This window comes from Eptatretus burgeri, chromosome 12 (genome assembly GCF_056783735.1).
Source record: "Eptatretus burgeri isolate ZD-2024b chromosome 12, Ebu_testis_v1, whole genome shotgun sequence".
In the NCBI taxonomy this organism is placed as follows: Eukaryota; Metazoa; Chordata; class Myxini; order Myxiniformes; family Myxinidae; genus Eptatretus; species Eptatretus burgeri.
This window is the reverse complement of record NC_140972.1, coordinates 26,895,178-26,919,151: the sequence shown is the minus strand read 5'-3', so window position 1 is coordinate 26,919,151 and position 23,974 is coordinate 26,895,178. Positions and strand designations below refer to the sequence as shown.

Here is a 23,974-nt window from a genome sequence, read left to right as displayed (position 1 = left end):
AGGTTAAAGTGGGATTGCACCAAGGATCGACTCTGAGCCCTTTCCTGTTTGCAATGGTGATGGACAGGTTGACGGACGAGATCAGACTGGAGTCTCCATGGACCATGATGTTCGCGGATGACATCATGATCTGTAGGGAGAGTAGGGAGCAGGCTGAATCGAGCCTTGAGAGGTGGAGGTACGCACTGGAGAGAAGGGGAATGTTAGTCAGTCGGAGTAAGACGGAGTACATGTGCGTAAATGAGAGGGAGGGTGGTGGTATGGTGCGGTTGCAAGGAGTTGAGGTGGGGAAGGTGGATGGGTTTAAATACTTGGGATCAACTGTCCAAAGTAACGGAGAGTGTGGGAGAGAAGTGAAAAAGAGAGTGCAGGCAGGATGGAGTGGGTGGAGAAGAGTTGCAGGAGTGATTTGTGACAGAAGGGTAGCTGCAAGAGTGAAGGGGAAAGTATACAAGACGGTAGTGAGACCAGCTATGTTGTATGGTTTGGAGGCGGTGGCGCTAACAAAAAGACAGGAAGCAGAGCTGGAGGTGGCAGAGTTAAAGATGCTGCGATTCTCGTTGGGAGTGACGAGGATGGATAGGATAAGAAATGAGTGTATTAGAGGGACAGCGCAGGTAGGAAGGTTTGGAAACAAAGTGAGAGAGGCGAGATTGAGATGGTTTGGACATGTGCACAGGAGGGAAACGGAGTATATCGGGAGAAGGATGTTGAAGATGGAGCCGCCAGGCAGGAGGAGAAGAGGAAGGCCAAAGAAGAGGTTCATGGATGCGGTGAGGGCGGACATGCGGGTGGTTGGAGTGTCAATGGAAGATGTGGAGGATAGAGCGAAATGGAGACAGTTGGTCCGCTGTGGCGACCCCTAACGGAAGCAAGCCGAAAGAGGAAGAAGAAGAAGATATATATATATATATATACACGCATAAATACATACATACTAGGTGGGACCCTTGCAACATCCACTCAATGTAAAATGTGACTTCAAGTCCTCAACCCCTCTCCCTCCCAAACTGCAGGTCATCAACCCCCCCCCCCCCCAAACGCCAAGTCCTAAACCTCCCTCTCCTGACCCGAAGGCCAACCATAACTCCGCAACCCCCTTAACTGCAACTCCTCAACACCCTCCCTGGAAATTCCTCAACCCATCTCCTCCCCCCTTCAAGGGTACTCAAGCCCCTCCCCCCAAGTTTCATCCTCAACCTCCCAACTCTGTCCCATTTTCACTTTCCCCACTTCCTTTCGAACCCACTGTCTGTCCTCCCCTCCTCCTGCTCATAAAAGCAAAAGGGCATTTTTACATGGATCATTACATATTTAATATTGTGTCACCATAAAACGAGTTTGAAGTTGTCTTCCTTGGAACTTCCTTATCATTATTCGTCAATAAATGGCGATCTCAGTATTCTTTTGGGTCTTTGAGGTTTTTTTGGTTCTTCTGGGTCTTTTCGGTTTTTGGGGTTTTCAGGGTCTTCTGGGTCTTCGGTGACTTTTGGGTCTTCGGGGACTTTTGGGTCTTCAGGGACTTTTGGGTCTTTGGGGACTTTTGGGTCTTCAGGGTCTTTTCTGTCTTTGGAGTCTTTTGGGTCTTCGGGGTTTTTTGGGTCTTCAGTGTCTTGTTGGGGTCTTCAGGGTCTTTTGGGTTCTCTGGGACTTTTGGGTCTTTGGGGACTTTTGGGTCTTCGGGGTCTTTTGGGTCTTCAGTGTCTTTTTGGGGTCTTCAGGGTCTTTTGGGTTCTCTGGGACTTTTGGGTCTTTGGGGACTTTTGGGTCTTCGGGGTCTTGGGGAATTAACATTCAAACAGGTCGTGATTAATAGTCATATCGTCTTCATGGAATGACATATATATATATATATATATATATATATATATATATATATATATATATATATATATATATATATATATATATACATATACATACATATAGTGCTTCTTCACTTTTCGGGAAGAATTGATATGCTGGGATGTAACAATCTATAATTTGCCTGAGGCAATGTTGAGTGGATTCGGTCACCTCCTCCACCAAATGCAATCTTAGACCGTGTCTCTTCATCAACAAGATTATTAACTGCAATTTAGCCCTCCAGGAATCCCAGCTAACTTAACGTTCTTCTAAACTGGCAATGAGTACATAGGCACTCCTTGTTGATTAGGCGAGTGCTCTTGGCACAGGGGTTCATGGTCACCATTCCATTTAAGATGTGCTTGAGATATATCAGTAAGTTTGCAAACTAGTAAGAAGTGTTCCCCTGATATATTTTTTTTTCAGAGCTGAGAGAATAACTTTTATTCAAATGGTATCATGAAATGAATTCACTGCTGGGTCTGGGTTGGAGTCAGTGGTGGGAGTTTATTGCAAAAAGTTTGAAAGTTTGAAACGACAGAGTAAAGCTTTCGTATCTGTCTCAAATTTTGTGAGCACAGCATCAATAGCTCAGGGAAAGGTGGAAAACCTTTTGACTCATCCTTGTAACCAGTCTAGAAATGACAAACAATTTCACTTTCGACCTGATTATGCTCCATACACCAGGAAAACAACATTATTTTCAAACTTGCTTGCTTAAAGTGGGTTGGTCAGGAAGATTGACGGCACCCTGGCCAAATTCCAAATTCTTGCCTTGATTGACTGCTGGGAAGTGAATGGCAAACCACGCAGCGTAATCCTTCGTAAGATCGTGCTGCTTCAGCAGCACAAGCAATCTGTCGAGAGTTTGGTACATTGATGATGACGGTGCTAATTCTACAAGTACCACTCAAACTTTGTTGTGTTATTTATTATTCCTTGCAGATTTTTTGTGTGAATCAGATACCTTAATAGTGGTCAATGCAAATGCTTTTTATAAGTAACCACACTAACACGATAATTGATTAACATACCCGTGTGGAAATGACACCGAAGTGGTAAGAGAAAAGCTTGTCGTTCAAAATGCTTCAGTCGTCTGCCACCAAGTTGATTGCATGAATCCACACATGTGCTGCTTTCACGCTTGAAGGAAACCAAAGGCGAGGAGCGTGCTGCATATTCCCTTTGGATCCCATTCCTAATCCTTTCCACAGCCACCTGAGAGTTTATGATTTGAGAGTGCATGAATGATAGTTTCTGATGCCTGTTATCGTCTCTCAAAGGAATCTTTAATGCTTATGTTGTTTGCAGAAACAAGTGGCAGAGAAGCAGATGAAATCTGAACTTGAAAACGAGGTAAAAAAAAAAAAAAATAGTCTTCCTACTTGTAGGGCACAATGCATGCAATGTGTGATGTCCTTCAAGCAAAATTTGATTCTGTAGTTGTAGTTTGGTTCTAATTGAGGAATTCAGGTGGCATAATGCCATTTTACACACACACACACACACACACACACACACACACACACACACACACACACACACACACACACACACACACACACACACACACACACACACAATCCTTTACCAAACATTCCAAACTGCTTTTGCTGTTCAAGCTTGGGATTCGGTTAATTGGCATAATAAGCTTTGTGCTGCATTTTACCCGAGAGTCGTATGTGAAGTGTAAGTTGTGTGCCTGAAGGTACGCACACTCGCCTCTGAGCTGTGTATCCTGGGTTTGAATTCCGGCCCAGCTATAAACTGTTGTCCTGGTGTTTTCCTGGCAGGGTGAGGCATCAATGTGTGTGCTGTCCCTCGGATGGACATTAAACTGGGTGTCCTGTGTGCCAGCATTAGTTGGTGGACGATAAAGATCCCACGATGTGTGATTCGTGAAGAGTCGGTGAGCTATTGCCGGTATCCTGAACAAATTCCAAATTCCGATCCAAATCGGTTCCCATCAAAAGTTAGGCCTGACCAGCCGGCTTGTAAAAGATCTGCGCCAGAAGCCTCGATATGGCCGACCCTACAATAAGGTAAGCTTAACTGTGGCCTTTAAGGATGTAGTACTAGCAGTAGTACATATATGCACCTTGGCTCAATTCCAAATTCCTGCTATAATCTACAGGGGGCATTACATCAGCGGTGCTGCCACATCCCAGTGAGAACTCACGCTAATCTGCAGTGCTGCACATGAAGGACAAGTGTTCTTATCACTACGAATAGTCCAACTTACAGGTCATCAGTGTGGGTTTCAGCACAATCTGTGTGTGTTTGTGGTGGAAGGCTTTAATTCCCTTTATTGCACAATCAAGCCTGTTCAACCTGTAATTTGTTGATTTTCCATACTCCTCAATTAGATGATGTTTTGTGTTAGTGTGGCTGATTAATGCATGGTCCATCTTGTACACCACACTCATGGCATTATCGTAAGAGTGTCCACTCTGAGTCTAGGAGGTTGGTGGTTCGAACCCAGACCGAGTCATACCAATGGTACGTGCTGCTTCCTTGCTTGAGGCTCAGCATTTAGAAGGATAGAGTACAGACAAGCAATGCTGCGAAGGCAATGGCAAACCACCCAGTGTAACCCTTGCCAATAAGCTGCTTGGGCAGCACGAATGCTCTGTAAAGAGTATGGTACATGAAAATCCATTTTGTACAATTTTCAACGTAGTGGTGATTGTTCATGTTTTGACTGTTTGTATAGGTTATCAACCTTCGGTCCAAGCTACAAGATAAAGAAGAGGCAATGTGGGTCATTGTTGAAGAAATTAAAAAGCTCAAGAAAGCAGTGGACATGTCAGCCGTAAGAAACTTCGTTTATTTTCTTGAAACATTTTTCACACGCCCGTGATGGAATTGACAAATGTGTACATTTATTTATTACCTCATTTTCACCTTCCTCGGTGTATGTAGCTAGAGGTCCGTGATGTGCAGCGGCAATGGGAGGAGGATGATGACACGGGAGCTGGTATGATGAATGTTCTTCAATGGTTTGTTATTTATGTGTGGGCAAAAATTGTGCAAAAATTGTGCAAAAACTTAATATCCACAGCATAGAAACATATTATGTGATAATAGACGAGGTTAACTCGAACGGCATTCGGTAGAGCGCATACCTCAATCAGGCTGAACAATTTACGTTTTGTACCTACTGACTGATAGGCCGGATCTGGATTCGGACCTAAATCAAAATCGAATCGGCTTGTTCTTGTCACCAACCCAACTCATCGACCAAGTTTTGTCATACTCGTCCACAACTTTTTGAAATATCGTGCTATATATTGTTTCAGCCTCATCTCTCAATGGTGAAGAATCACTTTAAGAATTAAAAAAAATTATCGTATCCGGATCTGGATTCAGATCTTCACCAGAATCGAATCGATTCGTCCTTGTCACACACCCAACCTGTCAACAAAGTTCCGTTCGATTCTATCCACAACTTAATGAGATATCTTGCGATACTGTATATTTGGTTTTAGCCATATCATTCAATGGTGAAGAATCACTTAAAAAAAATTCGGATCTTCACCGAACTTGAATAAATTTCGTCCATGTCACACACCCAGCCTGTACACCAAATTTCGTCCAAATCCGTCCACATCGATTTGAGATCCTGTTCACAGACAAACAGACAGGGGTGAAAACATCACCTCTGTCCACCTTTGGTGGCGGAGGTAAAAATGCCTTCAGCAAAATATAAGGCACTCCAGTACGATTGCACCATAATGGATAGGACACTGAACTGTTATCCCAGAGGTTGTGCATCCATAACAACTAAAGACAACGCTATTAATTGGTTTTAATTAATAACCTTTTCGAACTCAGCCTATTCTCAGAAGATTGACATTGCAATTATTAGATTGGTTCAAATCCAGCTGCTTATCAATGATCTTCAGGGAGGGGGTAATCTTATTGCCCTACCTGGTCTGGTTTGCACTTAATGATAATTCACACATTGTGGTTTATTTTAATGCCAGCGGGACAACTTGGGATGGGCACTAAAATGTTTCCTCTGAAAAGACAGCACCACCCAAATCTCTCAGAAATTTGGAATTAAAATTGTTATTTTTTTCTGTACAATTGACATAATAATATTCCTTTAATGCTGTTAAGGCACATAGGGTTGCCAAGGCAGTTTCATTGGCAAGGAGTACAGTCTTGGATGGGTCACTATGCCAACACAGGTTACCCTGAATGGTTATTACCCCAGTACACTGGCACTCATTTCACTGACCTCAAAAGGATGACAGACTGAGTCAACCCCACCTAGTGTTAATTCAACAGCTGACATGAGATTGAACTCAGGACCCTTAAGTCTCAAGCCTTAAGTCTCAAGCCAACACCAGGCTTGCAAGTGACATCGTGTATGCCTAAACATTGTGGATGCTTGGTGGGTGCCCCCTGGTGGGCAGCATCCTTGCAGCAAGTGTGGTGTGGCACATTTGGGTTCATGTTCACTAACCAATTCAATTAAAACATACTATAGCACATCATAAAATATGAATTCAAAAGTATTTTCTTCTCCTTGCCCTGCAAGTCTTGTCATCTCCAATTCTCACCCATAATCTTTATTACCCCTAGAAACTTTTCCCAACCAAACCATCTTACTTGCTAGTTTTAGTGTTTCCTCCTCTCTTCTCTCCCCTCTTCTCGTGTTCATTCATTCCTCGATGTTTATCCAACTGTCAGTTCTACCTTGCTCTTCCATAAGCCTCATTCCTGTCAAGGAAAAAAAGAAGTCACCCTCACATTTCAGCATTGTTCTCAGAACTGCCAATAGGTTTCTTTTATATTGGTCCATTAAGCTGAACAACAATTACGAATAAATATCATGAAATGAATAATTTTTACAATGTAGAAAATATGTCTTGTTTATCTTCCTCATACTGTTAGTCACACAAGGCTGCCATGGCAATTTCATTGGCTGGGGTTTCCATCTTGGATGAGTCACCGCTGTGATGCAGGATACTTGAGTAAGAGTGCAGGAATATCGAATTTGTTCAGGGTGCAAGGGATAGCTGTCAGTCTCCATGAAGAACACCATGGGATCTTTAACGTCCAACAACTAATGCTAGCAAATGGGACGCCCGGTTTAACATCGGTCCGAGGGACATCACACACATTGTTGAAACACCAGGGTGACAGTTTTTAACTGGGCCTAAATTTGAACCCAGGCTGGTGTGGCTGTCAGCAGCAAGTGTGGCTATCCAGCCAGCCCAGAGCTATCCTGGTAGCTCAGAGCAACCTCGAGGCTATCCTGACAGCCCAGAGGAATTATGTATAAGGTGTGAAATCGTCTCCAGAATGGATATGAAAAGAAAACTTGAATTACTGAAGCAAAAGTAGTATATAGCAATGTTTGATATAAAAATGAAAGACGTTAAAGCAAGGCTGCATAATACCGATAAAGCCAAACAACATGGTGCAGTGGTCATGCACTTACCTTTGAATTGCCCGGCCTGTGTCCGATTCTCATCTTGACTGTGAACTCTCGAATTGGCTCTTCATTGGCAAGGCATTGCATCAAAAATTCCACCATCCCTCGGAAGGACTTCAACCCGAGTGTCCTGCCTGCCAACGTTAGTTGGTGGACGTGAAAGATCCCAAGGAGTCTTTCGCGAAGAATAGGCGAGCTATCGTCACACCCTGAATGAATTAAAAAAATTCCTGCCAAAATCGGCTCCGGTCGAATGTCAGGCCTGGCCAGCCGGTTTGTGAAGGTAGTTGTGGACTGGAGTATGAACAAAGATCATTCAAAGAATGTAAAAATTCATTACTGGAACATGCATCTTGACTTCTAGTACCTGAAGAAATCTCATGTCACAAGTGATTCCATATTTTATTACATGAATATATTTAGGGAGATTTGTCACATTTTACAAACGATCTTGCAGCACAACAAAAATGCAGCACAAGGATCTTACAAATGGCCCCTTTCAGGGCCAATCGTCTTGCAGTACAGGGAAAACTCTTCGCATTGACCAATTAAATGTGGAAGATATTTCACTAGCAAAATGTGACAACATATCAAGAACTGCTAAAGACCTTGATGTTGATGTTCTTGTTCTTCAAGACAAACACGCTGAAGATGACTCCAATGCATTGAAGCTCCGTGTCTATGGTTTCATACTTATTGCAGCAGTACCCCATGTGAAGTATGGCATTGCAACCTACTTACGATACAACCTGATGGACTTTTATATTCTTAAAGAAACTAATGGCAATCATGTCTTAAAAGCCACTGTGAAAGTTGGGGACACACTAATCACCAACAGGTCGTACACACCACCTCAGGTAGAGTGGCCCACTACCCATTACCCATTCCAGCACTACCCATTACTGCTCGTTCTGAAGTTCTTGCTGGTAATTTAAACAGCCATCACCACTCATGGGGATATACTTCAGATGATGAGGCAGGTGAACAACTGGTGGCTTGGGCCTCAGTTGGTGATCGCTATTTCCTGCACGATGCCAAGCAACCAGGCTCTTTCTATTCATGTCGATGGAGGAATGACTACAATGCAGACCTCTGTATTGTCTCCAGGGATGGTAATGTACATTCTTTTCCTGCATCTAGTAAGATACTTCCACAATTTCCACATGGCAAACACCAACCAGCATTAATCCACATTGGAATAGACATTCCCTTGATTACATCCAAACATCGGGCTCACTTGAATTTTTGGAAAGCCAGCTGAGTGGCTTTCACAACAGAAGTTGGGGTGCAGATCACCAGCTTCAACCCTGTTCTGAGCTCTTGGAATCTCCGATATGGCCAGACAATAAAGATGGCAGGAGACTTGAGGAGCTTGATTTCACTCATTAAAATCGAAAGGCACGGAACCCACTAAGGCATCTTGGAGTTACTTCACCTGCTCAACATCAACCTCCCAAAGTATCAACAAATGCTGTTGCTTATCGGCTGCTCCTCAACTCTAAAGTTTCCTCAACTAAGGAGGCTCACGATGAAGTCCATGAGAAACTCTCCAAGCCCATTTAATCATCTCCTCCTACATCCTTGCTTTTTTCCCCCTATACCAGGGGCTGACATTGACACTGCCCTTTCCTCCACCAAAGCAAGAAAAGCAGCAGTAATTGATGGCATATACTTGGGACATCACAGACGTGATTGGTTGGCTTCTTTTTTCACTGACATTCATGCGACTGGAATCCTACCATCAACCTGGAGAGAGGCCAAAGTCATTGCCATCCAAAAGTCAGGGAAACCTGCTGCTGATCCATCTAGCCATCGGCCCATATCTCTGCTATGTAGGACAGTCAAGTTTGAGTGTGTTCTTCTGGCCAGGCTCTCTCCATTGGGAGGGTCCAACCTTCCCAACAAAGAAGCTTGCTTCTTCTCTGCTTAGCAAGCGAATATATAGGGTTTCACTCGGAGAGCAAACAAGCTCCATAAGGACTCTGAATCTTCACTCCAATTCTCTTCAACATATATGTAAGCGACTTGCCCTGTACCACCACCAGAAAGTTTGCCGACACAGATGATCTTGACCTTGCTACCCAAGCAATCAGCCTTGAAGATCTCAGCAGTACACTGTCCCAGGACTTAAAGTTAATGGAGCAATACTTCGTCTGCTGGTCCATCCACCCAAACCCAACTTAGACTGCAGTTACCACTTTCCATAAAAGCAACTGACTGGCTAATGGTAAACTACAAGTTTCCCTTTGTGGCAAACCAGTAAAGAACGAACCGTTCCCCAAGTACCTTGGAGTCACCCTTTATCGCAGCTTCACATTCTGCAAACATTTAAAACAGGTCACAGAAAATATCAAGACCAGGGTAAACATCATCTGGAAATGAGTGGGAACCAGCTGGGGATCAAGTGCACACACTCTTCGCACTGCTAGCCTTGCTCTTGTGTCCTCTGCAGCGGAATACTTTTCTCCTGGTTGGGGAGAGAGCAGCCACACAAAACACTTGAACACTGTCCTGAAAACACTGAATGTGGATAATCAGCGGTACACTAAAATCAGCACCGGTGCAGTGGATCCCATTCCTGTCTAACATTCCACCCCGATGTGCATGGAAGGCAAGAAAACTGAGAAAGTTTGTTTTGAGTTGATGCAAGTGGCACAATAATCTCTGGACAGACAACAACATTGCTCACAAAGAACTGGTCAGTGATCCAACAGAAGAGCTTCTAGATTTCGACCTCCCCCAGAAACTGTGGCCTGTGCTCAACAGGATCCATACTCTCCATGCAAGGACATCACACCACCTCCACAAATGGAATTTCAAAGACGGCCCAGCATGTGACTGTGGTCACCCAGATCAGACTATTCATCGCATTGTGAATGAGTGTTACCTACGGAAGTTTGATGAAGGATTTAGGGCAATTCACTGAACAATAGATCGTGCTGTGACTTGGCTGTCCAAATTAGACTTAGGTCTGTGAGCTGTAATTTGTCATTCGCAAGAAAGACAAGAAAGATCAAGGGAGATGAAGCGAGTAAAAATATATGTTCGAGAAAATTATGCCTGTTTTCCAATTTAATCTATAAATCATTGTTTTTGTTTGTCAAAAATGAAATGCTTTCAGTTTTCCGTGCACCAGATTGGCTTTTTTTATTTTTTTTTTGTATACCTTGTCGAGGCTCGTATTATATGAGAACGAACACACAACACACAGCAAGGTGGGTATGAGACAAGAGGGGCGGGAGTGGGAAGGACAAAACAGTGGGGAACAGAGACATTCAGAGATTTGTAGAAGGGAGAGGGATGGGGTGGGGAACATGGGGTATACAACATGGACACCACAGGGTCTTTCAGGAAGGAAAGCAGGGAATTTGAAGGAGGTGGGTTTGGGGTGGATTAATGGGGATAGAAAAGATCGAGGATTTGGATGGGGGACGATAAGAGATGGTGGTGAACAGCTGATTTGAAGGCCTGGAGGGAAGAATGGGATTGAACAGAGTGAGGGAGTTTATTCCAAAGGTGGAAAAAATGAGGAATGAAAGAGTGAAGGTGAGCAGTGATTCGTGATTTTGGTAGTTTTACCAGAAGGGGGTTGTTGGCGGACCTTTAGCACCCTGCGGAAATATGGTGGGGACAAATCGCAGACAGAGCAGGGGGGAGCGAGACCGGAGAGGAGATGGTAGAAGACAGAAAGACCACCGACTATCTACAGTGTGAGAGTGATAGGCACAAAGACTCAGCCTCAGCCAATATGAGGCTGATATGTACTTACTGGTTTTCTTGACTAAACATTAGACTGATTTCTTGTGAAAGAGCAAACTTGCAAAACTGATAATACTCAATCAGATCATTATTAAATTTTACAAAAAAAATCTGAATTACGAAAAACATCACATCGGCTGAAAATGAAAACAATCTCGAACATGAAGCCAATATAACCAGTGAATTTCCTATTTTTTTTTTTGTGGAGGTAGCTTTGTCTTTCCTTTGTGTGTCGCTGATTGGCTGAAACCATCATGCGGCATCCTACGTTTTTGCAGCCAATTTGGTGATGGTGCATTTTCTGCTTGATTGTACATTTTTCAACAAAATGAAATAAGTGAAAACTTGCAATAATGATCATATCTAGTAATTTGATCTCAGCCTTTGAAATTTGCCTTCTATTTCACAATAATTGGTATGTACTCTTCAAGGACCAGGAAGTGAGAAACTGGAGGTTGCTGGCTTGGAGGAAAAAGCAAGAAGTCTTATCTCTGCACTTCATGCTGAGGCCACCATGCTGTGTTTGCGGAATAAAGACTTGAATACCCGCTTGCAGGTTTGAAAACCATCCAGCACTTGAGGACAACCTGCAGTGCACTGCCACGAAGCCAGATAATGCAGCTTCTTCCTTTTTTTTCAATACAGTTTCTCAAAACTGACTTGAAGAATTTATCTCTCAAATGATAGTCTCAATATTAGTTATTTGGCTGGTCATAATACGATTTTGCAAATTTTATGAATTGCAAAGGTGTATATTTTTTGCTTGCCTTTTTATTTACTCGGACATGCTAGATATCTGGTGCTGCGCATTTAATCTCTGTACCTCACTCTTCCATGAGCTTTTATCTTGGACATAAAAAAGCACTAAATACATAAACTAGGAAACTCAGCTTGACAACCATAGCTGCACTCTCATTTCGGCACTACTTTTCCTGGTGTCAAGTTACAAGGGCTTGAGTATTAAACACTGTATGAACTGAAAATGGGGCCTTTGAATAGCATGTTTTGCTGGGGATTTCCTCCAATCAATCCCTACCACAACCAAAAACCTTTTATTAATGCTTAGCTGTGGTTTCTTTCCGACCCCTTCCCTTGACAGCGAACAGAGGCAGAGCTTACACGGTTGAGTCAAGAGTCTGTGGCACTCGCACAGCATCTTACGGTTGCCTCTGAGCTAGAACACTCCAAGCTTGAGTTGACTGCACTAAGAGCGCAGCTGACTGGCCCTGCAAATAAGATGGTGCCTCTCGCCACATATGAGAACCTCAAGCAACAGTCAGAGCAACAGATCAGACAACTGGAGGAAGACTTTGAGCGTGTCCAGCAAAGAGCTCGTGATTACGATGGAAAGATGCGACGGCTTCAGCAACAGCTACGTCTTCTGCCTTTGGGTCGTGATGCATCACAGACAGAGCTTTCCAGCCCTGAGACAGCTTGTAACCAGTTGCTTCAATTGAAAAGTGCTGCTCGTGCAGATGGAGCAGGCATTGGGGATACAGAGAGCATATCTTACCCAATCAACTTGTCTATTGAGGAGGGAACTAAAGAAGAGCTACAACAGTCTTATGAACAGCAACTGTGTGAGGCAAGGGCTGAGCTATCAGCAGAATGGGCAGCACGACAGGAGGCTGAATGGCGAGCTGAGGAGGTTAAGCAAATGTATGAGCGGCGCATAGAGGATATTGAACATAAAGTAGCAACATCGCGAACACTGCAGCAAGGAGTGGAGGGACAGATGGAAAAGGTGAAGGTTTCTTATGAGCGGCAGGCCCGAGAGCTAGATTCACAGCTTAACTCGGCACGAGCTGCGCAAGAAAGGGAACGGAAACATGTGTCAGAGTTGCAGATAAAGCTGGAAGAGGCACAACAGACTCTAGCACATTCAGTTCCTTTGAGGCAGTATGAGGAACTTGAAACTTCATTTAACCTGTCACTAGAAGAAACTAGTGAACGGCTGGCTGGCTTGACGGAACAGTACAATGTAGCACAAGATGAGATTGCCCGGTTGCAAGCTGACAATTTGAACAAAAGCATTTCAAGAGTACCTCATGCAGATCGTGTTGATATTGAGGAGCAGCTGAGAAATGCCCTTGACACCCGTGAGGTTGAGGCACTGGAGCTGACAACACGGTATGCTGAAGTGAAAGACAGAAGGCGTGAGCTGAGTGCTGCACTCGAATCACTGCAGCTGGAACTGAAATCAGTATCAAATAGGCTGACTGAGTCAGAGAAACTTCGTGTTGTCCTCAAGGTGGATCTTGACACTGTCCGGAGAGAGTTTGCTGACGTGAGTCACCGACACTCAGGCGTTGAGAAAGAAAACGAATTTTTAAAGTCTGCCCTGAAAGAGAGCAAACAAGAGCTCAAAAATGTTTTGACTCTGTATGAAGATCTGCAGAAGGATGTAAGTTTCAAGAATGAACACATTAAAACCCTTGAGATGATGGTTTCAGATGTCACAGATAAGCTTTCATTGGTTCAGGAAGAGATGCGCTTGATGCAGTCAAAGACAGAGAACCTAGAATACAGCCAAATGCAAATGGTGCCCAAAGAGATTGTTGAAAAGGAAAGTGTAATGCTGCAAGAGGAAGCTGCAATGCTTAAAAATATGATGTCAGAGATGTCTCAAAGTTGTCTGAAAGTGGAGACTGAAAAGCAGGAGCTAGAAGGGCTATTGCTGAAAGCAAAGGAGAAGTTATCTGATTTGGAGAATGAAAATAAAGTTGCACAAGGTGAGGTGAACAGGACTAATTTGACATTGGCTGCAGTTCAAGCGGAATGCAATGAAAAAGTGTCAAGGCACAAACATGAGGAGATAGTGTCATTGCTGAAAGAAGAAGAAGAGGTACTTCGACTAAAGCTTGATGAAATACAAAATAAATACAAAGAAGCCACAGAAGACAGACTGGAATTCAAAACAAAAGCAGATGAGTTACTTTTTGCAGTGACAAGTTTGAAACAAATAAATGAAACATCCCAAGCTGAGTTGGAGAACAACAATCAAGAAATAACGATTCTCCAAAAGATGAATGAAGAGCTCACACTAAATGTGGAAGAAGCCACCAAAACAGCTGAAGAGTATAAAAAGTTGATTGAAAATATTAAATCTTCCCTGCAACAAAAGAACTCTGAAGTATTGGACGCAGTTGGGATGCACAATGCTTCTCAGAAAGAAGTGCAGACACTGAAACAGGAAATTGCTTCACTTGAGCAAGCGAGGGAAGATCTTGATGCTCAATTGAGTGAGGCATTAGAAAATTATAAAACTTCAGAGCAAGCCAGATCATTTTTACAAGAATCTCTGGATAAGATGAATGCCAAGATGTTAGATATGACAGAGAACTTGAGCACAAACCAAAGTGAAATTGAGAGTTTAAGGAAGGAATTGGTGGACGTCATACCAGTGGTGAGGCAGGCCGACATTGTTCAATGCAATAGAACTGCCCTTGAAGACCACACCGAAATTAACAGACTCTCTGAGATTACAATTTTTGAGCTGCAAGTAAAGGTTGAGGAATTATCGAAGATGAAAGAATTGTCAGAAAAAACTTTGAGTAAGCTTAAAGAGGATCAAGAGAGAGCACAGTTAGAAAAATTGCATTTGGAGGAAATAAATAGAGAACTTAAAAACGAGCACACAAAAGTGACAGAAGAAAATGTTGTATTGCAGAAGAGAATGGGCGAATTGAAAAAATGTTTTGAAGAGAAAACAAAAGAAATGGAAATTAATGTATCCGAGCTGCATCAAGAAATCGATTTCATGCAAGAGAAACTCGCAACGGAATACGTCACCAAAGAGAAGTATTTCGAATTAGAAATAAAAGAGAAACAGCTGCTGGAGCTAACGCACGCATACGATGAAGTGATGGAAGAGGTCGACAAGTTGAGTCAGGAGGTCACCCACCAAAAGCAGGAACACACTGCATTGCTCAAACAGCATGCGTGGACAAATAAAACGTTAGAGGAAGTAACATGGAAGTTGGAGAAGAATTCAAGTGAAGTTGAAAAGGATATTTTTGAAAAGGAGCAGGAGATTGTGCTTTTGAGAAGTGAAGTCGAAAGGCTTAAGGCTGAGGCTGAGCAAACGCAAAAGGAACTTAGTTCATTAAGAGCGTATGAAGAAGAAAAATCCGCTAATGAAGCCGAGATTGCAGCGCTTTCAAAAGAGGTAGAAGATTTGTTGAGTAAACATGAGGATGAAGTTCAGAGTGATATGGACAAAGAGGAAAAGCTGCAATGGCAGCTTGAGAATGTGAAACGTGAGATGATTGAGAAAGTTGAAAAACTTACGAAGGAGACAGATGAAGCTCAGCGAAAGCAGGAGGCAGCGGTCCTGGAGGCATGTCGTTGCCAGGAAGAGGAAAGCCGAGCAAGGAACGAGAAGAATGCAAGTGAAGAACGTGCTCAGGATCTGGAAAGAGAACTTGCTGAACGAGAGCAAGCTGTACAAGATTTCAAAGGAGCAGTTGAAGAGTTGCAAAATAAATTGGACAACTCTGGTATTTTGCTGGAAGCAAAAGATAAAAAGGTAAGATCTCTTTCCACAATGCTGCTGACCCATGTACTTCCCCTTTACAGATCTCGCAACCATTATGAAAAATATCACACCTGAACCAACATTAGTTTTTTTGTAATTGTTCTTTCTTTCTTACTTGATAAAGCGATCTACCAGGGCACGACAATGGGCATTTGTCCATTGCGAGTGCTCATGTTTGTTTTTCTTTACAAGCTCTTTTTTGACTCTCTTCAAGATTAAGACAAGTGAAGTGTTTCCATATGGAATGGAAAAGAAAATCTTTAAAGTCACTTTTTTGTGCTGTTGGTGATGTTCCCCCAAAATATGTTTTTCAACGATTTTTGTAAATTGGATCAGACTGGTGGAGTATTTACAAGGTAATCACATTTATGAGCTTGGTAAAGAGGATTGCCATCTACCTGTGACTACTTATCTGTAGGAATAGCTACCATAAAGCAAAGATGTAGGTATGTTTTATTGATGTCCTTGTAGAAGCTTACAATCAAATCTGCAGTGGAAAAGTCAAATTAGAATGATAAGAGCGGTATGTCGAACAGCCTCTGATGTCTTAAGGCTGCTCTAAGAGTTTTCAAGCATCTGGATTTTCTGTTTACAAGTATGAGGACTGATTTATGGGAAGACTGATTTATAGGTATCTAAGGTGTCAGAATACCTTTCGAAAGAAAAATTCTCAATCATAATTTCTCATAACTATAACTGAATATATAGGAGGTAGCTTGCTTGCGTTCAAGTCTGGGTTTGATTGCTGATAGCTCTTGTACCAGATGGCAAACTACCAGCATAGTGCTTCACAAGCTTTGCATCATAGAGTAGGGCATCCTTTGTAGACGACATTAGGTTAGCTACCCCATCGACTAACACTTGCAATGGACGTTAAAAAGATCCCACAGTGACTTTTGAATGGAGCAAACTATCATGTGCTGGTATCCTGGCCAAACACAAAATTCCTACATTGCACTGCCATTGTAAAAGCAATTACAAACCACCCATTGTATCCTTTGCAACAAAAGGTGTACGAAAATGTCATTGCATCTCCTTTATTTGATGCAAACCGATTCAAGCATTTATTGAATATTGTGTCGAGGTCTCCTTTAATTGAGAATGCGTTTTGTGGACCTTGCTCACACAGGTATCTGAAGTGCAGGAGGAGCGTGCCCGACTCCGGCTGGCTCTTAACAGCTTGTCCCAGCTTCCCTATGCCACTGGCAGCACAAAGCGCCAGAACCAGCAGCTTGAGGGCCTCCACATCCAACTGCGCAAAGTGCAACACCAGTTACTGGTGGGCCTTTTTGACCACAAAATTCTAGTCACATTCTAATTCTACACGTTGACAATTATTGTTCCCATTTTCACAATATTTACAACCTCTCCTTGCACTCATCATCATTGATTTATTACCTCCATCACCAAAGGTAGATGGAGGTTATGTTTGTCTGTCTGTCTGTCTGTCTGTCTGTCTGTAACCAGGATATCTCAAAAAGTTGTGCATGGATTCGGACGAAGCTTGGTGTACAGCTTGAATGTGTGACAAGGACTGATTCATTTGATTATGGTGAAGATCTGGATCTGGATACGAGTATTTTAAAAGTAATTCTTCACCATTGAATGTGGCTAAAAACAATATATAGCATGATATTTCAAAAAATGTGGACAGATTCGGATGAAACTTGGTGGATGAGTTGGAATGTGACAAGAACAAGCCGATTAGATTTTGGTTAGGTCCGGATGCAGATCCGGCCCATCAGTTGGATACAAATCATAAACTGTTCAGCCTGGTGGAGGTATGCGTTCTACCGAATGCCATTCTAGTTTTTGTTGTTTCAGTATTAATTTTGTTTCTGGTGCACTATCTTTGGATCATTCTTAATTTAACCATTTTTTTGTTCTAACAATCATCTTTAACTTGTAATGCTGCATAGTCGGCTGAGTGTATAAATTGTGGCAAAATCACTGCATGGAGTCACATCAGTTCTCCACATTGTCTGTTTTTGTGGCGCGCCCCCTGGAGTCAGTGGGAGAGATGCAGAACCTTTGTTCTGGAGACACATATAACACTGCCATGTTAAAGCTGGTGTGTTCTAAATAGCTAAGTATACCCTTGCTCTGCAGTAAATACAGAAAAGCAGTGCCTCCAGTCCAACAGTACTCTTTGTTGAAGCTATTCACCCAACATTGTGGAGGCAATGACTTCTCAGCAATCAGTCCAGAGGTGGAATTTGTAATTCGGCGAAGGTATCAGCGATAACTCAACTACCTTTCATGAAAGACACACCATGGGATATTTAACATCCACCAACGACCAATGCTGACAGATGAGTCCTCCAGCTTAAAGTCCTACCAATGAACAGTGCCAACATTGATGCATGCCAAACACCCAAATGTTTGGTCGAGATTCCAAACCAGGCTAGACAGCTCAAAGGCGAGTTTGCGTCTCAAAGCTATCCTGCCCTTGCATAATGACTCTGACTAAGAGACCACCAGAAATGCACAAAAAGTAGTGCACTTCAGTTATATTATATAGGTCACACTAGAATAAGTCACAGGTGTGCTCTGTGGTTACTGGTGACTTGAGTCTTTGTTATATCCACCATCCACAATATGTTGTAAATCCACAATATTTTTGTTGCAATTATGTATTTCTTGTCTTCAGGAAGCTGAGAAGAGGCACCAGGAAGTGGTAGCTGTGTATCGTACCCATCTACTATGTGCCGTACAGGCAAGTACCTAGTAAACATAGAGGGTGGAAGTTAGTACATTAATATGTGCATTGATCAAATAGCCGGTTTTACATGCACTTACCTGTCTGGTAATCACTTTGATTATGCGGTCACTTCCTTAGCAGGTTCAGTTGCACATGGTCGTCATTTCACACAAAGTGGTCATTAGCGCGGTCTCAATGCACATGATTAGAGTGGTCCAGGAATGCTGAAATCTAATTGGTACTGTGTTGTCTTTTGTGTTTTTCTTTTTGGTCAACTTGAATAGGAAATTTTCAATATTTCTACAAATTTGGCATTAACTATCTGACACTGAAGAAGCATAACAACAATAATAAATGTCAGTGTGTCAGTCCATCATTCTGTCACAGTCCATAACTCCAAAACCATGAAAGCTAGTGGCCCCAAACTGTGCATGCGTACGAAGCGAACTCCAAGGAATGCATGAATGAAAATGGGCATTTGGGTTAATTTAAACACCCCTTTTGAAGATAATTAACGGCCTTATTTAATTGCCCTTTATCAAGGCATTTTCCTTGCTCAGCCCATGAGTTAGTCCTCTGTCAGCTTACTGGGGTCTTAATTCACCATTTTATTTGGCCTGCTCAACAATGCCTTGATTTGGAACAGGCCGCAATGGTTTCCTTACGATAAAGCGCTCAAATTTTTTTTTTTTCACTTTCCTCACTCATATCATCGAATGCTTGATCATCATACCTACAAATTGCTGGATACACCGCAATGCAATAAGCTGTAGAATCTCTTGACTGGAGTCAAATTTCAAAATTTAAACTTCGTAATTGACCTCAGCAGCAGTTCCGACTGCTAAAAAAAAGTGTTCATTTGTCTAATTCGGACATTGCTTGATGTTTTGGGCATCTCTGAGTGATGTTTGTTTGAACCGATCGCTAATCACTTGCAACGCCAGCATGGTCATATTAAACACCATCCGGAGACGACCGCAAAGTCAAACAATGTGCGAATTTGACAAATGAACACTTTTTTTTAAAGCAGTCGGAACTGCTGCTGAGGTCAAATTCACATTTTTAATTTTGAAATTCGTCTCAGGTTAAGAGATTCGAGAGATTATCGCATTTTAGCTGTAATACATATAAACATCCAGAGAGTTGTATTCACACATAATTTGATACTTTGGACGGTGGTTATCTCTGGCCGTATCCAGACGGTGGGTATCTTCGGACGGTGATTATCTCCAGACATGTTCGGACAGTGGTTATCTCCGAGCATGTTCGGACAGTGGTTATCTCTGGACATGTCCAGATGGTTATCTCCAGACATATCCAGACAGTAGATATGTCTGGACAGTGTTTAACTCTGGACGTGTCTAGATGGTAGTTATGTCTGGATGGTGGTTATCTCCGGATGTGTCTGAATGATGCTTATTTTCGGATGTGTCCGGGTGGTGTTTTTTTCCAGACGTGTCCGGGCGGTGTTTTTCTCCGGGTGGTGTTTGTCTCCGGACATGTCTGGGCAGTGTTTATCTCTGGACGGTGCTTATCTTGGGGCAGTGTTTGTCGTATGACTGGTAGAAAATGTATTTCAGACATTATTTTGTTTCCATCTTCACTATTATTCTATGCAGAATCATTTTGATTATACAGTATGAATCGTAATTAATGCTCCACCGCATGTCTACCTTCCCTTCCCCTCACCTCATGCTTATCTAATCACAAAACCCCTCCCCCTCCATCCCCATACAACTCTCTGGACGTTTATATGCATTACAGCTGAAATGTGATAAGCTCTAGAATCTCTAAACCTGGACCAACTTTCAAAATTTAAACTGTGGAATTGATGTTAGCAACAGTTCCGACTGCTAGAAAAAGTGTTCATTTGTCCAATTTGTGCATTTTTTTATACTCCGGACGTCCCTGGTCATTTCCGGTCATCTTCGGACGGTGTTTATTATGACCTATCCAGCCATTCCTTATCAACCGTTTAGTTGGTGTGCTTGCTTGGGTGCTTAATAGTGGTGGGCGGAATCAATTCCAAAGTACTGAATTCCAACAATGGAATTGAAAGGAATCGAGTCGTGAACCGAAATCAACATCAATTCTGAGTAATTCCTGCTTCAGAGAAATCAGCATTTTGTGGGGGGGGGGGCGGGGGGGGGGAATTTTTTTTTGCTCACTGTTGGGCCTGTTCTGGTTACACTTGGCCTGGTAATGTATTAATTGAAAATAAACATGCCCCTGTGGTGTCCTGTTTACAATATAGCAGCAAAAGCAAGTCACTTGCAAACTAAACGCACTCCAAGGGTGTGTTCCTTTTATATGAATAGCAAGACATTTAGAGTTGTCCAGTAAAGTGTGCTGATTGTTTTGCTGACGGACAGATAGGCAGTCCATTGACTGATAAAGTTTTCACAACACGTCGTTCAAAAGGTCGAGAAGTGCAGTTTGGAAGTATTTCGGGAAGGTTAAATAAGACAGTCCAAAAGTGCATGCTCACTTTGTTCAATAGACCTTACTCATCACTGTAGTACGTCCAATATGCTAAAATATTTGAAAACCAAACACCAGAAGGAATACCTATTAAGGACGGTTGAGAACGCAGATTCAAAGAAACCAAAGTCTGAAACAGCAACAAGTTCGCTTTCGCAATCGACAATTGAGAGCACTTTCACCCTGGTAATGTCCTGGTATGCTTCCTTCCATTCCCCTCCCCTCATGCTGCCTTCCTTTCCCCCACCCCTCCTCACTCCCCCACCCCTCCTCGCTCTCCCTTCCTCCTCTCTCCCCCACCACTCCTTGTACGCCCCTCCTCGCACTCCCTCCCTCATCACTCCCCCACCCCTCCTCGCTCTCCCTCCTTCCTCTCTTCCCCACCCCTCTACCTCCTCAATCTCTCCCTTATCTCTCTCCCCCACTCCTCTCTCTCTCTCTCTCTCTCTCCATCCCCCCTCTCTCTTAGTATTCCCGTCAGCAAAGCGACGGGTGGTATTTGCTGGTCCAGAAATATGGAATTTAGTATACTGAAGGTGGGTTCTATGGAATTGGTAAAACATCCATAATGCTAAAGTCAGAAGCATTGTTTACATCTTGTGTGGCGCAGGTATACTCAATCATGCAGTTAGTTATACATCCTACTGAGAGGAATGACTGACTGATGTTTTGGTGTTATGAAAAAAGTGGACAATTGTGAATAAATGTACAAATTATTTATTTTATCAGTGAAGTTCTGTCAGCCTATGCTGAAGCAATGGTGATGTAATGGTTGGTGTGGTGGCATACGAAGGGAGCTGCCTGGAATCCTATAGCTCCAATATCTATCCAATTGCATCCTGAAGGTTGGTGAAAGCTGTTTGGAATCGGCCCGAGTGAGTCATGGAGCAGGACATTCTGACTGTTCTGAAGATCGTATTACTTTGATGATGTCATTGTAATGAGTACTGATGATGCAAAATACCTGAGGAATTTGGAACAAGTCTTCCAGCACCTGAAGCATTATGGGTTGCAGCTGAAACGTTCCATGCGTGAATTATTCAAGAAATCAGAATCCTACTGCTGCCACGTCATCGATGCAGAAGGCCTACATGAAGCACAAGACAAAGGTAGAAGGTATTGTCAATGCTTTACGTTTGAGAAATGTAGTAGAAGTCCTCTCATTTGTTGGGCTGGTAAAATATTACACAAAGTTCCGACCCAACATCACAACAATGCTGCAGGCACAAAATGAAATGCAGAGCATCAAAAGTAAGTGAGCCTGGTTCAAGGCATGTGAAAAGGCTTTCTAAGAGGCAAAGCAACTCATCACCTCTAAGTGCAAACACACTTGTGTGAAGAAATGACGTAGTCCTGCCAGTACAGCTGGTGTGCAATGCATTGCCACACGGGATCGGTGCCGTAATGTCTCGTATCGTGCCAGATGGCAATGGATGCCCTTTCTTTTCATAGGCATTGGTTTAATTTGGCAGAGAGGAGGTTTGCTCATATTCATAGGGAAGTGCTGAGCCTAGTATGTGGTTTGAAGAAATTTCACCAAACTTGCATTTGTCATTGATGACCGGCTTCTCGAATCAACATTTCATCCTCCAAAGGACAAAGCAACTAACAAGCGTGGCATGTTCACATCACTGGGCACATCTTCTGGGGGCACACAGTTAAAACATGAATTAGTACTAAAACTGCACTCGGTAGAGCGCACACCTCCACCAGGCTGAAGAGTTTTCGTTTTGGATCCCACTGATGGGCTGGATCTGGATTCGGACCTGAACCAAAATCTAATGGGCTTGTTCTTGTCACTGAACCAACTAATCCACCTCGTTTTCTCATAACTTGTCCAACAATTTTTTGATATTTCATGCTATATATCGTTTTTGGTCCCATCTCTCAATGATGAAGAATCACTTGATAAATTAAAAAATTCTTGGATCTGGATCCTGATTCGGATCGTCAACAAAATCGAATCAATTTTTCCTTGTCACACACCCAACTTATCCACCAGGTTGTGTCTGAATCCGTCCACAACCTTTTGAGATATCATGTTATATATAGTTTTTGGCCCTATCACTCAATGGTGAAGAATCACTTTAAAAATTCTCGGATTGGGATCAGATCCTCACCAAAATATCATCAGTTCCTCCTTGTCACACTCCCAACCTGTCCACCACATTTCGTCAGAATCCGTCCGCAACCTTTTGAGATATCATGTTCACAGATAGATAGACAAACAGACAGACAGGGGTGAAAACAACCTCTGCCCACCTTCGTTGGCAGAGGTAACAAGAACACAAAAACTATGCTAATGCAGACAGCTCTCCCATCTACCAATTGAAACTTTAACACTGCTTGGACATTGACTTGGCAGGAATGTTTTAAATGCTCCAGATTGAGATCTTACCCTTGATGTCAGCAGAAGTAAGGAAGATAACACACACGGATGCATTGCTGCTTAGAGTATATGAGTCTACTTTTAAAGATTGTAGAGAAAAGAAGCGGAAAATATACGATTTCCATAGTTCTTTGCACAAAGCGGTAAGCTCACTTTTTCAGGGATTCTTGATGTGGGGCTGCAAAACGGTGGAACCTTGGAAGCTAAGAGAATGAGTCTTTTATTAATTACATGTGAGACACCTTGAAGTGGTTAAGATGAAGGCCCGAGCTGTAAGCTCAGTTGACTGGTGGCCAGACATAGACCACCAGATTGAAGCAACATTGTACTTTGAATGTCAATGGGTGCCAGCTTCTCCAAGCCTGTAGTTGAGAAATGTCACAGAGGTCCACTCAATTGTTGGGCTGGTGTTGGTTACTGTGTTCCATAATGTGTTTGCACACAAATATTGTGTAGGAAGTTTATGTGCGACATTTTGAACATGCCTTGAAATGAAATTTGTCGGCATGACTGTGGTCCGCTTTGGAAATGCCACGCTTTGGAAAATTTGAATCATTTGTTTTTGTTGTATTGAAATTTTTTTTTTTTGATCGCAAAGCAAATGTTTTGGTGGAACGGCTTGTGATTGTATGGCTTTTGCCGCGCCGATGCTGGCTGATGGATCCTCTGCCTGTAATCAGGCCATCATAACAGCATTAAATATTTTAAATATGCCAGAGCTGATAACTTTTTCAACGCTCTGAGCGGCCCACATCTCCTTGGTAGACATTTTATGTTGACTAAGCTGCCCGGTTCTTTGCCCACTCAAAATGGCCA

At 42.7% G+C, this 23,974-nt stretch overlaps 1 protein-coding gene and 2 long non-coding RNA genes across 9 annotated transcripts in view; 1 reads left to right on the top strand and 2 right to left on the bottom strand.

Moving 5' to 3' along the window:
- The window catches only part of LOC147015292 (uncharacterized), a 38,853-nt gene extending 29,071 nt beyond the window's left edge, over positions 1 to 9,782 (bottom strand). Inside the window, exon 1 of the long non-coding RNA XR_015050278.1 lies at positions 6,463 to 9,782. This is a non-coding gene — a long non-coding RNA (uncharacterized LOC147015292). The remainder of the gene's footprint in view (positions 1 to 6,462) is intronic.
- LOC147015291 (uncharacterized) overlaps positions 1 to 23,974 on the top strand; it is a 299,609-nt gene that overhangs the window by 246,729 nt on the left and 28,906 nt on the right. For all 7 annotated transcript variants that reach the window (XM_085849901.1, XM_085849898.1, XM_085849899.1 and 4 more), the window contains 7 exons: positions 3,157 to 3,201; positions 4,559 to 4,657; positions 4,768 to 4,822; positions 11,482 to 11,606; positions 12,150 to 15,578; positions 16,717 to 16,866; positions 18,238 to 18,303. In XM_085849901.1, coding sequence (XP_085706027.1) covers positions 3,157 to 3,201; positions 4,559 to 4,657; positions 4,768 to 4,822; positions 11,482 to 11,606; positions 12,150 to 15,578; positions 16,717 to 16,866; positions 18,238 to 18,303 — 3,969 coding nt within the window. The remainder of the gene's footprint in view (positions 1 to 3,156; positions 3,202 to 4,558; positions 4,658 to 4,767; positions 4,823 to 11,481; positions 11,607 to 12,149; positions 15,579 to 16,716; positions 16,867 to 18,237; positions 18,304 to 23,974) is intronic.
- LOC147015290 (uncharacterized) overlaps positions 21,734 to 23,974 on the bottom strand; it is a 57,822-nt gene continuing 55,581 nt past the window's right edge. Inside the window, exon 3 of the long non-coding RNA XR_015050279.1 lies at positions 21,734 to 21,856. This is a non-coding gene — a long non-coding RNA (uncharacterized LOC147015290). The remainder of the gene's footprint in view (positions 21,857 to 23,974) is intronic.